General features: G+C 54.4%; 1 protein-coding gene and 1 long non-coding RNA gene across 2 annotated transcripts in view; one reads left to right on the forward strand and one right to left on the reverse strand.

The window, feature by feature from the left end:
- Window positions 1-804: 804 nt before the first annotated feature.
- INSYN1 (inhibitory synaptic factor 1) lies at window positions 805-13577 on the reverse strand. Its single transcript, XM_075099831.1, has 4 exons — window positions 13408-13577; window positions 12687-12849; window positions 11618-12359; window positions 805-1702 (listed from the first exon to the last, which is right to left on the reverse strand). Exons 3-4 carry the CDS (start codon window positions 11798-11800, stop codon window positions 1019-1021), a joined length of 867 nt encoding a protein of 288 aa, XP_074955932.1. The 5' UTR covers window positions 11801-12359; window positions 12687-12849; window positions 13408-13577; the 3' UTR covers window positions 805-1018.
- Window positions 12805-15894, forward strand: part of LOC142060142 (uncharacterized) — a 50266-nt gene continuing 47176 nt past the window's right edge. The window contains exon 1 of the long non-coding RNA XR_012661648.1: window positions 12805-12878. This is a non-coding gene — a long non-coding RNA (uncharacterized LOC142060142). The remainder of the gene's footprint in view (window positions 12879-15894) is intronic.

The raw sequence follows: 15894 nt of genomic DNA on the forward strand, positions 1-15894 counted from the left end.
TTTTTTTTGCTGCCAGGCTTGGAAAAAAACACTGCTGTGCCAGGGATGCTCGAGGGCTGGTGGTGCAAATGTATCTCTGTGGGATGAAGAGCCAATGGGGAGGACATGGGGTGTTTTTCTCCAGGACCAGGTGCTGCACCAACCTCTTTGGACGCTGAAGGCTCCAGCAAAACCTGGAAGCCAAAAAAAATTGCCAAGGGTGGATTTGGAGGCCCAGGTTCCTTAATTTCTTAGAGCAAACCCACCTTTCCCCCTGCAAATCAGGGCTGCAGCTTTTGGAATGCAAAACCAGAAATCGATACCTAAAGGAAAGCTGGCGACATTTCAGGCATCAGTTGCGAGACATCAAGGTCACTAATATCTCCCCTGGATCTTGTATAAAGGACGGGAATTGGGAGCAGGGGAATCCCCACCCCAGCTCCTTGGCACTGGTGTGATTTTGCTCTCTACAAGCCCCTCTCCATCCCTCTAAACCTCTTGGCCACGTGCCAGCCAGGGAGGTGACAGCTCTAGTGATATTCCTGCTCTCCTCCGTCATTAGATAAGACAAAGTAGATCACACTGTTTCTTCTTAAGCCAGACAGGGATAAAAAGTCCCAGGGAGGGACATATGCACCCTGCCCCAGCCCAGCCACCCACCCCCAGCATCCACACGTCCCCATCCATCCCCTGGCCACGACCTTAGATGCACTGGCTCTCCCCTCCTTATAGGCTTCCCTCTCTTGGCACATATATACATATAATATATATATGTTATTGTTATAATTTCTCCATGATGGATGGTTTATTGATCTGAAGCTTCTGTCCACATTAAAAACAGTTTAAAATTCCCTGAGCCTTGAAAATGATGGGTAGGTAGTTGGGACATTTGTCTTCTTTTCCACCTTTTCATCTTGATTTTATTATTAGTATTGATTTATTTAAATATATATTTATATAGATATATTTTTTTTTTCTGTCCCCCCCCAGGAATACCCCATCCACCCACCCTCCCCAAATCCATGCGGCAGAGCCGGCATCAGTTTTTAGTTTTAATTTTCTGCTTGGCCGGGATATAAGGCAGCACCGTTTGGGTGCTTTTATCGGCTACGGTTTGCGTGCTGCTGTTCCTCGTCAGCCGCCGCGCTGGGGGTCCACCACCACCAGTGGAAGGCTGCTTCGAGGATGGTCCTGCCAGCACCTTACGGCTGAGCTCCTCAGGGCCATCATCCCCCGGGGACACTGTGCTGTCACCGTCCCGGTCATCATCGCAGCATAGCGCATGGTAAAGCACCTTGTCGCTGAATCGGACCCGCTCCCGCGTGCCAGCCGGCCGGTGATGTGGGATCTTTTGGCCAGCTGTCGTGCCGAAGGCTTCCTCGCTGGATGAATCTGGGGTCCCACAGCCCCGGGGACCATTGGTAATGGGGATCCCCCCATTCATCAGCCGGTAATCAGGCAGGCGAGCTGGCAAGGGCTGTGGCTGCGGTCGGGGGGTCTCAGGACCATCGCCCGGGTCAGAGGGGGTGGAAGCATCCAGGAAAGAGCAGAATTCCCAGCTGTCAGAGAGGATGTCAGAGGTGGTGAAATCAAGGGGTCCCAGCTCAAAGGCGCCTCCCCCCTTCTCACTGCTGGAGGTGCTGCTGGCTGTTGCTGTTGTCCAGTCATCTGGCTCCAGCTCAAACTCAAAGTCAGATGTCAGTCGGTCGATCTGGCTCACCACCTGCGGACAGATGGACAGAGAGATGGGCAGAGAGGAGCTGCCAGACAGGACCCTCCCATTTTTGTTCCATAATAAAACAATCCCCTAAATCTCTGCCATTTCCCCTGGCATCATCAGCGTGAGGAACTGGGAGGTCTCAGCTCAGGTAGAGCCACTCCAGGAGCCCCTCAGCAGGGACTGAAGCCCACTTGGTGGCACAGCACTTATAGGCACCAAGAAGGAGGTGAAGCCTTGGGTGCCCCAGGGTGCTTGGTGTGGCAGGATTGGCCCTTCCTAGGCTGGCCCTGGGGTCTTCCTTGCCCCCCAGGACCCTGAGTGACACCCCAAATCCTTGCACATATGTCCCTTGGTCCCTTGCACCTATCCATGGGGAGCCACCAGTGGCTGCCACCTCCTCCCCTGGAAAAGGCAGCTCCACAGGTGGGGAAAGTGAGGCAGGGGGTGGAAAATGTCCCAAGGCAGTGTGACAAAATGCAGAGCAGCACAGGAAGGTCTGGGGCTGCAGGGATAGTGCTGTCACCCCCTGCCCTGCCTGGGGTGCTGACAGGCATTGTCCCCAATCCTCCATCTCTTGCAAAGGGCTGAGAATATCAAGACCTGTGGTGGCTTGGAAATGGGGTCGTGGCCCCACTATGCTGCAGGGGACAGCCCTAACATGGGGCATGAATAAAACAAACCCTTAAAAATTTAAAAATAATAGATGTTAATGTCCTAGCTGAGGTTCAAGCCATGGGCAGGGCTGGAAAAGAATTGAAGGGAGGAAGGACCTCCTTTGTCCTAAGGCTCCCATGGACCATGGCCTCCAGCTAATGGCCTTGCCAAGGTTTTGGATGCAAAAGGCTCATCAGCCACCTTGAAGTCTTTAATCCCATCCAGCTCAAGGGCTGCCCAGCACCGAGCACAGCACTAATCCTGCCTGAGTCTCCCTAATCCCACCCAAGCACCCGCTGCCATGGCACCCGGCTGGAACCATTGCTGTGTCTCCGAGAGCATTGTGGTGTTTCTTGGCTGGTGTTTCTGCATGTATATATGTGTGTGTGGCTTTATTTTGTGTGGGAGGCAGAGCATGATGTGAAAATTCAACTCAGCAGCAGTTTGAAGTGCATATTTTTGGCAGGGTTCCTGGTTTGCCTCCCCCCACTCTTTGGGGGAGCTGGCAGAGGGCCTGGCAGGTCCTAGCGCTGCCAAGCAGGAGGTGGGCAGTGTCAGACAAGCGGGGGGGCTAGGGGGAACCCTCAATACCCCTCATACCTGTTTGTGCACCCAGGTGATGCATTTTATGCTCCCCCCTCCCCAACATGGGAATCTGCGGGCATTGGTGCCCCCCAGCTGTGTCCCTCCCGCTGATCCGTGGCCCCCCCATCCCTCATAGGGAGCATTTAGGAGTGAAAAGATTCCTGTGCTTAGCTTTTTTCAGGAAAAAATGGTTTTTTTCCTGGTTATTTTTCATTATTACCTTTCTCTCCCCATCTTTTTCCTTCCACTGTCCTTCCACACATCCTTTCCTGGTGGAAATCAGCCACAAATTTCCCAAAATAACAGAGGGAAGACAAATCAATGGGCAATATCTTGCCAGACACATTTTGTTTCCTTCTCCTCATGCCACCTAAAAGCCCTGCCATATCTCCACCAGTCCCATGGTTCATCAATGAGTATTGGACCTCCTCAGTCACCAAGAATAATTAATCATGGCACATCTCTCTATCATTTTTATGCTGCTGTTATCCCATAACTCCATTTTTTTTGAGCACTGAGATAATTTGGCTCAGACACCCTATCCCGTCCTTGTGTTGGGTGGCCAAGAATGGGTACCCTAATGCTGCTGTCACGGTGCCACATTGCCCTTGGTCTCTGCATCCCTTTGCTAGATGCCAGCATGCAGAGGTTTAGGTCAATGCCATAAATCACTAGAAATGCACCACAAAACATGGCTTAGCAGGGCAGGCTCCTTGCAGTGACCTGGCGGTGGAGGAGGAGGTGCAGGCAGAGTTAAGGGTAATTTAATATGTCTGGGCATCTGAAACCAGGAGCCCAGGGGGATGATTACAGTGCCAGCAGCTGAAGTGGCTCGGTTACACTCTGCTGACCTAGTTTTAATAAAATTCCCATACTTAAGCTCCAAATTTCACTTGTTCAATAACCCTGCCCGTGCAGCTCTCCTGCTCTGCCAGGCTCCTGAGGAGATGGCACCAGGGATGTGGGACTCCAACCCCCCCATTTGCTTGTTTATCCAACCATAGGCACACAGCGTACACTCTTTTAAATCAGCTGCAGGGCCCTGCGGGACATCTCCAAGCTCTGGCTGCAGTAAGGACCATTTCTCAGGTGACCAAATGCTGTGTGGCAACCAGGGGACAACCTGGATGAGCATCTCTGGAGGACACAATAGTGTCACCTCCATGGGGGCACAACCCCAAAGGGCACAGGGGTCCAATCCAGTTTGGGTGAGAGTGATGGGGCTGGATGCATGCATTTGCTGCCTAATGCAAACGTGGAGCAGATCAACTGGGGAGACCTTGGATAGGGAGGCCCTTTCTGAGATAGGACCAGCTGGTGTCACCAGGAAAACGCAGGTTGAAGGGCTGGGGATTGCTGCCCAGGAATATGTTGGACATGTTGGCAATAAAAGGTGCAAAAAAAATCTTTCCAGGGAAAAAAGGGTGCAGCAGAGCCTGGATGAAGTTTGGGTTGGAAATGAGAGGAGCGCTCCCACCATTAGACCTGAGCACATGGTGATGGGTGCTAAAACACCTTAATGGCCATGACTAGCCCCACCTGGGATCCCCATCCCACCCTGCCCATGTCCCAGGAGCCCATACAAGGTCAGCCCAGGGCTAGAAGTCCCCTCCTGAGCTGCGCTGCATGGGGACCTGTCCACAGCCCCATGAGTGGTTTCTCTCCTGGATGGTCCTCTTGAAAGTACGTTGAAGCCCATCCCTGGTCCTGTCTCAGGGATGGACCTTGGACCTACATCATGGCACTGTCACCTGGAGGGACTTTGGGTCCCCAAATCAGGGTAGCACTGGGGACAGTGAACTAAGTACTTCTCATCCCAGGCAGCAGAAGGCAATGGGCTTTACCTAAGCTCCTCACCCATGATCTCTGACCTATTTTCCTGCCTCTTTGTCCATGGAAGACCTCCAGAGAGGACAGGCAGGGACCCATGCATCCTTGAAGCTTTGTCTTTGAAGCGTACTGGGGGCAAGCTGGGAGCATCTGCACCAGCATCTGCAAGAAAGTCTTAAAATTAGAAAAGACAATGTCTTCTGTTCCCAATGCACTGTGAGATTTCTGGTTTCGTTTTGGTTTTTTTCCCCCCTTTTTTTTCTCTTTTCTTTGGGGGGGGGGAAGGGTGAAACTCAAGGAAAAGAGGAAAAACCAATTATGTGACCTCTTCTTTCTTCGTGACAAGAAAGAATTAGGAAAAAGGGCAGAAAAAGAGCTGTTCCTGGGAAACACCCAGCTAGTATTATTTTTTAATAAGGCAGCAAATGATTCCACTAAAACCCTCCGCTAAAATGAGATCAAGTCTGTTTTCATGAGGGCTCGGTGATTACAGTGCTGGATTCAGGCTGGGCATCTCCCTGGGCTTCAAGTTGGGTCCCTGTCACCCAGGTTGCCTGCTCCTCTTCCTCATCATTAAAGGGACCTGCAGTGTTTCAGGCTGGGTGGGTGCCAGGAGGCGTCACATCCCTGTCCCAATCCTTGTCCCCATCCTGGTCCTCACCACAGCACATAGGGATTAGTGTCACATCAGAGGTGGCTCACTTGGGGCTATTTTTAGGAGCACTTTCTATTTTAAATGGGTGGTGGTAGTGGAGGGGGAGGGTGTTAAATACCTATGTGAGACTTGGTACCCACTGAGGATTTAAATGTAAAGTAGGATTTGGTCTTTTCACCCCTCTTTTCTCCTTCCTGAGGCAGGTTGTCAAAGAGTTTTAGCTGAGGCCATCACTGCTGGCAGAGGGAGCCAGGGTGAGAGTGATGGGGACGGAGGGATGGATGGACCAGACCTGGGATCAGGTGGTTTGGGGTAGGAACTTGGTGGTGCTCTCATCCCCCAGTGAATTGGGGTGGCTCTGTCCCCCTACAAGCAGGCAAGGAGGGTTGGGGTGTCCTCAGTATATGATGGGGTGACTGAGAGAGGACATGTCCCCATCCTCCCACGCCTTGCTACAAAGAGCAACCTTTTTTGTGACAGTAGTGCATCCCCGGTCAAACCAGAGATACGTGACAGCAGGAAAATAGGGAGCAAATATAATTCCCCTTGACATCATGCAGGGTGTCACCAAGGGGCCTCATCCTGCTGTGCCTGAGTGCCCTGCAGGCAAGTGCTGGGTGGCCAGGGGATGCTCAGCTCTCGTCCAAAGCAACAAGCTTTGAGCAGCCAGAGGATGAACTGGAGCAAGGCAGAGGGCTGGGACCACATCCCTGTGTAACCCTGCAGAGATGGGCACTGAGCAAGGATGTGCTAAACCATGGTGCTGGCCAGTTCACCCTCACCCCAAAAACCAGCTCTTACCATTCAGCCCAACTGGGACTGCTGGATGCTCCCCTTACCCCATGTACAGAGCCTGCACCCATGGGCATTGCTGGCAGCCAGGAGCTTTCCAGATAAAAGCCTGGGTGCCCCAAATCAGGTATTTACCTCCCCAGCTGAGGCAGATGTTGAACATCTTTAGCATCATTTTGCTTGATGGGATTTTTGGTTATCGGCTGCAAATCAAGCAAGAGGTTCTGGCTTGGTGGCTCCAGCTCTCACATTTTAGCCATGCTGTTTCCTATCGAGGAGCTAAACCTCCTAGAAGCTTGAGAAGATGCTGGAGAAGCGAGGGATGAGGCAGGAGGACAAGAGGAGACTTCAAAGGTTTCGTGGCCAGTAATTGGTAATGCATATATTCCTGAGGCCAGGAAAGGAGCTGGAAGATGCTGGCATCAAAGTGGTGAGATCTAACGGCCCCTTCATCCCAGCACAGACTCTGAAGTGGATAGGTGAAACAGATCAGCTCTCAGGGTGGGTGCCGCTGGGCGAACATGGGGTCTGGGGTGGGGACATCAAAGTCTTTGCCTCGATGATGTGTATGTGTCCCCTTGGCTGCTCACCGGTGTGCTGCAAATGTTTTCCCAACCCAGAGCAAAGCATCTCATCCCCAGCCAGGCTGGGAGAGAGCAGGGATTTTTGTGCACTCCCAGCAGACCCCACATGCCCTCAGCTGCCAGCTCAGTCCCCATCCCCAGCACCCTGCTTCACACCTCCAGCAGCACATTTTGGGGTCCAAAGCATTTTCGCATGCTACGCAACTGCTTTCCCAGGCTGGATCCGACCCACCTGGCCCCGCACTCTGCTTTGCTGCCAGCTGGCACATGGAGGGGATGTGCAATAGGACTGTGTGACCCATGCAAAAAATCCTCAACCTTATTCCCAAAGCATCCTAGAGGCATTTGACACCATCGCCTTGAACATCAATTCCTCCCTCCATGGGGGAAAGAGCCGCCCCAAACCCTCTGGCAGAGCTCCTGTGACCCCACAGCCAAACTCTGCTGGAGCAGGGACCTTCCTGCATCTCTCAAACCACTTCCCGGCACAGGCAAGGTGAGTAAATATTTAATAAGGAATAAATGATTAATTGGAGCTCGCAAAGAGAAGCTGGGTTACAGGGGCCTCTCTTCCCCGAGCTGATGCTTATAAATGAGCATGCCACAGATCTCGGGATCATTTGCTAGATCATCGGCTGCTAAATAGTTTGAAATCATTGTGCAGATCTCTAAAACATGTTATTATTAGAATAATGTTATTATTAGAATAATAAGCTGCCTTCCTGTCGTGAACTTTCCCAAGCATTCCCACCTAATCACCTATTGATTAAAACATTATTAAGGTATTTATTATCATAAGTGGTTGCAGGGAGAATTTTCCTCTTGACAAAGACTTGGAGCGCAGGACCCCTCGGTGCTGCTTCCCTATGTGGTGGGACCCCACTGCTCCCATGTAAGGGGTGCAGGGGCGATAGGACCCTTCCCATGGGATTTTGAGGGGTTTGCACATAGGAAGACTTGCACAGATATTTGTTTTTATTTCCCACCTCTGAATATACCCATGGATGGTTTCTGACCCCCAGCACTAACCAAAGGGATCCCCTGAGGTTGGGAAGGAGCTCAGTCTTGCAGTGGAAATGGCTGGGATCTCCTGGGGCATCTTTTTCCCTTTGGTATCATCCTTATTCCCATGGGAAAGGACTGGGGCTGACAGGAGGCGTGTGGGAGGACAGGCAGCATGGCAAGCACTCAGCGGAAGTGCCTTCCCTGTCTGCCTTCTGCCTGATTTCTACTTCCAGTGTGCAATTTCAATCAAAGATTTTAATAATCATTTTCCCCGCACATAATACAGCCCTGTCTTGGAGTGCTGGGGAATAATTATATACACAAAAGAGAAAGAGGGAGGGAGGGAGAGTGGGAGCAAGGAACTGGTAAAACAGCATCCTGAATCAAACGGACATCTGGAATGACAGCCTTCAGGTGGGAACTGCTCCTGGGAGCTGAGGATGATGCCTGAACCGGGGTCTGGTCCCACATCACATCCCCATGGTTGGGGCAGTGGAGCAGTGCTTCCCCTGGGGTCCCCAGCTGAAGCCTCTGCCTGGAGCATCTCACAATCCCAGCTGAGTCCAGGACTCAAAATCTCTGCTGAAGCAGGGACAACCTGGGAGAAAAGCCTCATGTGAGCCAGAGGTGGCTGCGCATGGAACTGGTGGGTGGTTTCAGAGCAGAAATCATCCCAGCGTGAAAACCCTCATGCCCACAAGGGGTTTTGATGGCTTCAGGGGTTATTTTTGTCGAGGTGGTTATGACCTGTCTGCTTCTTCCAGACTTGCAAAGTCCTGGTACCCAGCTCCTATTGCAACAAGAACCCGGAAGGAGCAAGTCCAGCATCACCCAGTGAAGGTTTCCTGGCTCTGCAGGTACTTCTGGTCCACCAGGATCGAGCCCACCACTGCCCTCACTGAGCACATCCAGCCCTGAACAGAGGAGCTGGTCACAGGGATGGACATTTCCAAAGCCTCCATGGCTTCTCCATTGGAGAACACACCAATATCACAAGTGCCAGGGCCCTGAGGGCACTAAAGGGCTGTAATGACTCTGAGAAGCCCTTCCTGGGACCCACATCTGTGAGCCCATTTAGGCTTGGGACCATCAGTCCCTGCCTGGGGTTGCAGAGCTGCTTGTCCCCAGCCTTCTCCCCATGCCCCAGCCCTCACCTCCAGCCAAGGTAGACAACCACAAGTGCTTATTTTTTTTACTCTCTCACCAATATCCTAGAGCTAATGTTTTGCCAGCCTAGTGTCTACCACATACTTTTCCGGGTGGGCTTGAAAAAGATTTCTGCATAAGGTGCTCCCATTGAGCTTGCTTTGAGCAATCCAGAAAACAAGGGGTTGAATATCCAAAGCCCCTAATGCCCAACATCTTCTTGGCTGTGGGAAAACTGGACCTCTGTTTCTTTGGAGTTGCTGGAGCCCAGTTTAGCCTGCTTGGACCAGTGTGTTTTAGCTCTGGAGCCTGCTCTTGTACTGAGTTTTATGCTGTTTTGTATAAATTCAGCTAATTGCTGCAAAGTTATGTGGGTATGTTGTAGGAGTTGTTGAGAAGGCTGGATGTTTAGGACCCACCTTGAGGTGGGAACCTTGTGGGTGGCTCTATGCTGACCTGGCCACGTTGTTCCATGATTTGAGGGGCTTTTCCAGGGCAGTTATGGGATGCGGCCTGTGAGGTCACTGGTGCCTAGGGAAGTGCCAGCTCCATGGAAAAATTATCTCCAGGCCTCAGCGCTTCCCTCTGGAGATGCCATTTCATGGGTCATGGACACCCTCCCTGGCACAAGAGCAGGGTCTCCCTGGGGTGAGGGGCAGAGGACAGGTGTCCTCTGGCCATCCTCTGCTCCTTAAAGCACAGGGACCTGCTGTGCCCAGCTCAGGTCTTCCACCCTCCAATGTTATTCCTCCACCTTTGAGCCTGCTTCCCAAAATGTGTCCCCAGGGAAAGGGGAGAGCCCTTTAGCTCTCCCCTGTGTCCTCAGGCCACCTTCTCCTCTGCTCTGAGAAGCTGGTACAACCTGACTTGCTCAGCCTGCCAAGGATGCTTCAGGGATGCTCAAGGTCCTTCTGGCCCCAAGAGCTGGACGGGGACCTTGTGGAACCACCCAAAGCTTGGTGGGAAGCACAACCAAGCCTCAGCTGTGAAATGGCCAGAGATTTGTCCCATGCTGGTCCTCCTTATCCCTCCGCATCCTCGGCAGGAGGGACATGATCTCGGTGGTCCCACCTGGCCTTAAATCCATGGGCTCAATAAAAGGAACCAACTGCCATCATCCTCACTTTAAAGGCCTCTTTAAACTCCCAGAGGAGCATGAAGTGAGCTTGGGCTAAGTGGAAAATAGCTCTGCCTCCCAATTATTACTATTATGACTATTTTTAACCTATCAGAGGTTTGTCGAAGGGGTTTTGGGCTCCCCTGTTGGCGTTGCGGAAACTTGGGGGGACTTTTTGCTTTGGGTGCCCAGGTTTGCTTTCTGCAGGAAGGACCGACAAAGCCATGAGAGAAAGGAAAATCTCTAGGGGTGCCATGGCCAGGTCTAGCCCTTGCCGGAGACCCAGTGGTGTGACATGGTGGGATGTGGCATTCCCCGGCTCTGCCTCTTCCAGCAGGACAGCCTCCCTAATGTCTCCTGGACCTAGCAGAGCCATCCCAAAGGAGGACTGCATCTCAGAGGATGATTCAGGCTGCAAAATGTCACCTCCCTGACTGCAGCCAGGTCTGCACCAAGGATGATGTTGGTCCACCTGCATCAGTGCTCTCTCGGTGGCACCCAAATATCACTGACCTATGTGGGACTGCTCCATGGTGGTCCCATGGCAAAACCTCCACGAATTTCTGCCCTTCCTGAGGGGAAATGAGGTTATGCACAGCTCTGGATATAACCCCCTGCTTGGCTCAAGCCATGGAGAGGATGCAAACGCCCACCTGCCCCATTGCAAATGCAAGCTTCCACATCATACACAAGACTACCTCACGCTTTGCATCCACCACTTCCCCCACCACCTGAAGAGATGTCCTAAATTACCAGCCCCATCCAGGTCCCCTTCCCCTCCACCTTGGAGACATGGGGCCCAAACACTTGAGCCACAGAAATATTAGATTCCCCACCAAACTGACTCTGCCATGCCACTGTGCTGGGAGGAAACTCCAACCAGACCTTATATGTATATGTGTGTATATATATTTTTTTTCTCTTTTTTTTTTTGCAGGAGCAATGGACCCTGACAGCCAGGCTATGGGACAGCCAGTTGCTTTGGCCCCCTGCCTGCCCTGTGGACCCCCCCCATCATCACACCCAGGGCTGATGCCCTATGTTCCGTGCCGTCTGTGATGCCAGAGGGACCCACCATCCCTTCTCCATCCAACTCCCTGGTTTGAAAGGGGCGAGAAAACACCCCCAGGGCTCCCCCCCAAGACAGAGTAGATCTGACTGTGGCATGGTGCCAATGGTACCGGCTCCCCCAGCCCAGGTGTGTGACCCCACAGTGCTTCTCCCACCAGCAGCACCTGCAGGACTGGTGCCTCAGCTGGGCCCCCTTGACCCCGAGAAAAGCCCAGTGTCAAGGTCAAGAGCAATTTTGCAAACTGTGTCTATTTTTTTCTTCCCCCTCTTTTTGAAAATCCTTTTGCACATCAGCCAGGCTGTGCCACCCCATTCCCTCCTGGGGCTGGTGGGTTGTGGGTGCTGAGCTGGCTCTGATCCCCCAGCCTGGCCCTGGAGGCAGGGGACAGACAGGGAGATGGGGACAGGGCACCTGCTTTTGGGGCCAGCAGCTATCACGACCCACGCAGGGATGCAATAACACCCCAGGGCTTTCCTACCTCCCGGAGCTCCTTAGCCACCTCCTTGAGCTCCTGTAAAATGCCTTCCAGTTGCCCGATCACCATTTTCATCCGACTCCGGATCCTTTCCCTTTCGCAATTACTCTTGCTGCTGCTACAATTGCTGCTGCTGCTGCTGGGGTGGTCACTGGGCTGCCTGTCCTGGCAGGTCTGGGAGTCCATCCTTCCCTACCGGCCTCGGTTCCCGGCCCCAACAGCTCTGTCCATCCTCCTCCCCACTAGCCGGGTGGCCTGGCGTCCGCGCAGCCCCTCTCGGCCGGGGAGCTTTCAACATCTTAACGTTCCCCTGCCTCCAAGAAAGTCCCAGCCGCACGCTTGCCTCCCTGTGAGGTTGGGGGGCTCTGGTTTGGAGCGGGGAGCAGGGTTGGGATGCACTATGCAGAGTCAGGAACGCTGCAGAGGGGACTCAGCTGGAGGCCGCAGGGAGATGTGGGGTGGCCATGGGGCGGGTGGAGGAGTTGGGCACTGCCCAGTCAGGTGGGCGAGTGGGAAGAAGAAGAGGAAGAGGAAGAGTCCCTTGGATGTCCCAGGAAGCTAAAATCCAGTAGCTCACACCTTGCCTGCTCCCCAGTGCCCGGGAGGGGGATGCAGGGCTGGGTGTTCCCGGGGAACGAAGCTGCTCCCTGAGTCAGGCCCTTGCTCTGGGGTCGCCAGCTCCGATGCTGGGTGGTGGTGGTCTCCCGGCTGGGCACAGGTGTCCTGGGGAGCCCAGGGTCCCTTCCTGCAAGGACAGACAGACAAACAATGTGAAGGAGCTATCCCTTCCAGAGCCAGAAAGCTGCAGAGGTGGGGAGCCCTTCCCGCCCCTGCCTTGCCTTGATCTTAGCCCTGGCATGAGGACAAGCCTCTGGCTACCCCCACAGAGGCCCATCCCTAATTGAGGGGGGGCAGAATGGAGCCTGGCACTGTCCCTGGCACCGTCCCTTTTGCCTCCCCCCCCCCCCCCCCCCCCCCCCCAGTTTGAGACCTGGAGACTGGGCATAGCAGGGTCTCGGAGAACCAGATGGATAGACAGCCAGCCAGCCAGCCGCGCAGCTCAGGAACTTACCGTCGTGATCCAGATCCTCCTTGGCTCCAGTCCAAGCTCTTCCTTGTCCTTTTTTTTCCCTTCTCCTTTTCTTACTTCCTCCCCCCCCTCCTCCTCCTCTTCCTCCTCCCTCTGGGCTTTTGCGTGGCACAAGAGGAGTCCGGGGGCCAGTTTCCTTCGGTGGCTGTTGGAAGGGGTGAGACGTTACAAGAGGTGACAGCCCGCCGGGGGGCGGGGTGGGGTGGGGGGTGGTGGTGGTTACGTCCCGGGGGACCCTTCCGCTTTGAGGGGGGGTCTGGCAGTCTCCTCCTCCCCGCGGGGGCCATCCCACCGCCATCCCCCTCCCGGGTTCAAGCCCCAACGCCGCCTCGGTAGAGGAGGAGGGGAAATCCACCTTGCCCCCAAATGCCCCCCCTTTCCCTCGACGGGGGGGAAAGCAGCACGGGCGGAGGCGGATTGGGGTGGGTGCTCGTCCCCCCAGCCCGGGGGTGCGCGCAGGGAAGGGGTGGGGGTCCCGACATGCTCGCATCTCCATCCCTGGTACCCGCATCCTCCGGTGCGCCGGGGATGGAGGATGCCAGTACCCGCATCTTCCATCTCCGGTGCCCGCATCCTCCATCTCCGGTGCCCGCACCCTTCATCCCCCGTGCCCGCATCCACGCCTCTCCGCCTCCCCCTCTCTCTCCCCGGTGGCCCCGCTGCCTGCACCCCCGCACCCTCCCCCCGTACCACCGGGACCGACCGGCGGCAGCGATGCCGGCTCAGGGCCGGCCGCCCCCTGGGCGCCGGGCGGGCGGAGCGGGGCGGGCGGCGCCCGGCGCCCCGGGCAGAGCCATGGGGCGGGCGGGCGGAGCGGTGGGCGCCCGGCCCCCGGCCCCAGACTCCCCGCTACCCCGCGGCTCCCCGTTCGGCTCGCCCCGGCGGCTGCTGTGTCAGAGAAAGGGGCCGAGCCTCCGCCGGGCGGGGGGGGCTTAAAGGGGCCGGGAGCCCCTTTGCAAGGTGCGGAGCGGGGAGGGGGGCAGCGCCCAGGGAAACTGAGGCAGCGCAGGACGGGTTACTCCCTTGGGAAGGGGCTGTGCCTCAGTTTCCCCACTCAGTTCCCCACCTCTGAAAAATAGGCTCATTAAGACCAGTCCCTTCTGAATGCAATATGTACGACACCACTACCCCACCCTACCCACCCACCCCGTGGGTCATATTTGGGGCCAATTTCTGCACAATCTGTAAAAAACCAGCAGCACGCCCGAAATGCAGGAGCATCATCCTAGCAAAGGTCCCTGCTGCAGGACTTGCCTGGGCAGGAGGCAGAGAACAACCACGGGCCTGTGTGGGCATGTATATGGGGGTGTCTGGTCTGTGGGGGACCACAACGAGGGGAGGGAATCAGTCCGAAGTAGGGATCCAGCCTGGTAAAATCCGGCCAGCAATGGGAGCAAGGAGAGTTTCTTGTCCTAGAACTGAACCACAACGATAGGTGGCAATCCCAGGTCTGCAAGAGGCAAGGTGGCGTGTGCACGTACGTGTTATTTATTGCCTCCTACCGGTTATGTTGAAAAGTGCTGAACACACTTTTTGGAGTGGACCCGAACTGACTCATCCTCCAGTGAGCAGTTCGTCGTGAGATGATGATTTGGGGGCTCTTCTGATTCCCACAGAACATTTGGGTCGGGGTCCAGTGTTGGATTCCCCTGGGATGGCAGGAGTGCTGGGGTGCGTGGCAGATGTCAGCAAGCAATCCCTCAGTGCGCAACCTTATTGTAATGCTATTTTCCAAGGTAACTGCATGGCTGGTGGGAAGTTTTCAGCAGGAACCTCCTCCATGCAATAATTTGCACCTAAAGCTCAGCCAGTGACAGTGCAACCACCCAGGTCCCTGACAACCACAACACTCTCTCCTGTGCTCCCAGGCTTTGATTTCCTTTAATAGCAGGTTAATGCCAGCTCACGCTCTGCCTCTGCTGTTAATGAGGCTAAGCTGAAAATCAGCGGGGATATTAGGACAGTAATTTGGGGAAAGAGTGGAGGTGGTAAAACTGAGATGGGGGTGATGCTCCCAGGAAATCCACCTTGGACTAGTTACACGGGACTGCGTGAGGTCTCACCTCCAAATGCACACAGAGTCTGGCGAAGGCAAGAAAAGATATCAAATTATTTTGGCCAGCGGAGGACCTGAATAAACAGCAGTGGGGGATAAAATGAGTGGCTGAGGTGTGGGCTGGGGAGGAAACACCACTCCGTCCATGACCTGCTCTTCCCCTCTCCCATAGGCACCTGCTCATCACCTCTGTGATGACTACTGACAGCCCAGGGATTTTCAGTCCAAGCCAGGTTGATAAAAGATACTCAAAAGTTCTCATTACCAGTGCTGGAGAGTGGGACCTTGAGTGCTCGTGCTGCCCAGAAACCCACCTTAGAGACTCCTGTCCATGACAGTGAAGCTAAGGCAGCAGAAGTGATCTTGCAGGGATGTCCAAAGCCTCCAGCATGAGGTCAGAGGTGCAATTCATGGTTCCTATGACCTTCTGAAACCCTCAGGATGGTGTCTTGAGGATACAAAATGAAGGTGTGCAAGTGAGTCTTACTCCTGGAAAGGGGCCAGAAAGGCTCAGCCTTTATGGGACACCTGAGAAGCCAAACCTGCAGCATACCCAGCCCTTCTCTCTGTTTTCCTTTGCTCCAAAGCCCAGGATGGACACCCTCACCTCGTCCCATGCTGAGGGGCACCCCAGCCCCAGGCACCCCCAACACCAGAGGGCAAGGCAGTGGCTGTGGAGAGGGATGTCTGTCTGTTCTGCCTCGCTCCTGCTGTGAAAGCTGCCATGTTTCCAGCTACTGTTGGATTGATCATTTGTGGAGAAAAAATAGAAAGAGGGTGTTGTTTTTGTCTTTTTTTAAAATTTATTTTCTGCTTTTATTTGCTGCTATGCAAAGCCTGAATTCCTCCCCACAAAGAACTCGGTGAAGGACACAGCTTTCAGCAGGAGCACCCCTGAGGATGCTGCTTCCCACATATGCATCACAGCCCAGATTCAGGGGGTCATGGACCACCCCACTCTCAACACCTCATGTCCCTTGTGACTGATTCATGTTCCCCATTTCCCTGCCAGATCCTCTCCTACCCTGTCCCACCTTCCTCAGCATCTCCCAGAGGAGTTGGGGGGGATCCCCAAATGCTGCCAAGCTTTGGTACCCCACTGATGGAAGGTCAGGGTTTCCCCAGGGGAGGGAC

Source organism: Phalacrocorax aristotelis, chromosome 7 (genome assembly GCF_949628215.1).
Source record: "Phalacrocorax aristotelis chromosome 7, bGulAri2.1, whole genome shotgun sequence".
Taxonomy (NCBI): domain Eukaryota; kingdom Metazoa; phylum Chordata; class Aves; order Suliformes; family Phalacrocoracidae; genus Phalacrocorax; species Phalacrocorax aristotelis.

What these genes read in the sequence shown, in the direction of transcription:
- INSYN1 (XM_075099831.1), bottom strand. Translation starts at nt 11,800, where the DNA reads ATGGACTCCCAGACCTGCCAGGACAGGCAGCCCAGTGACCACCCCAGC. An exon ending in TGGCTAAGGAGCTCCGGGAG is followed by an intron (nt 1,703 to 11,617) that starts GTAGGAAAGCCC and finishes ATCTGTCCGCAG; the next exon opens with GTGGTGAGCCAGATCGACCG.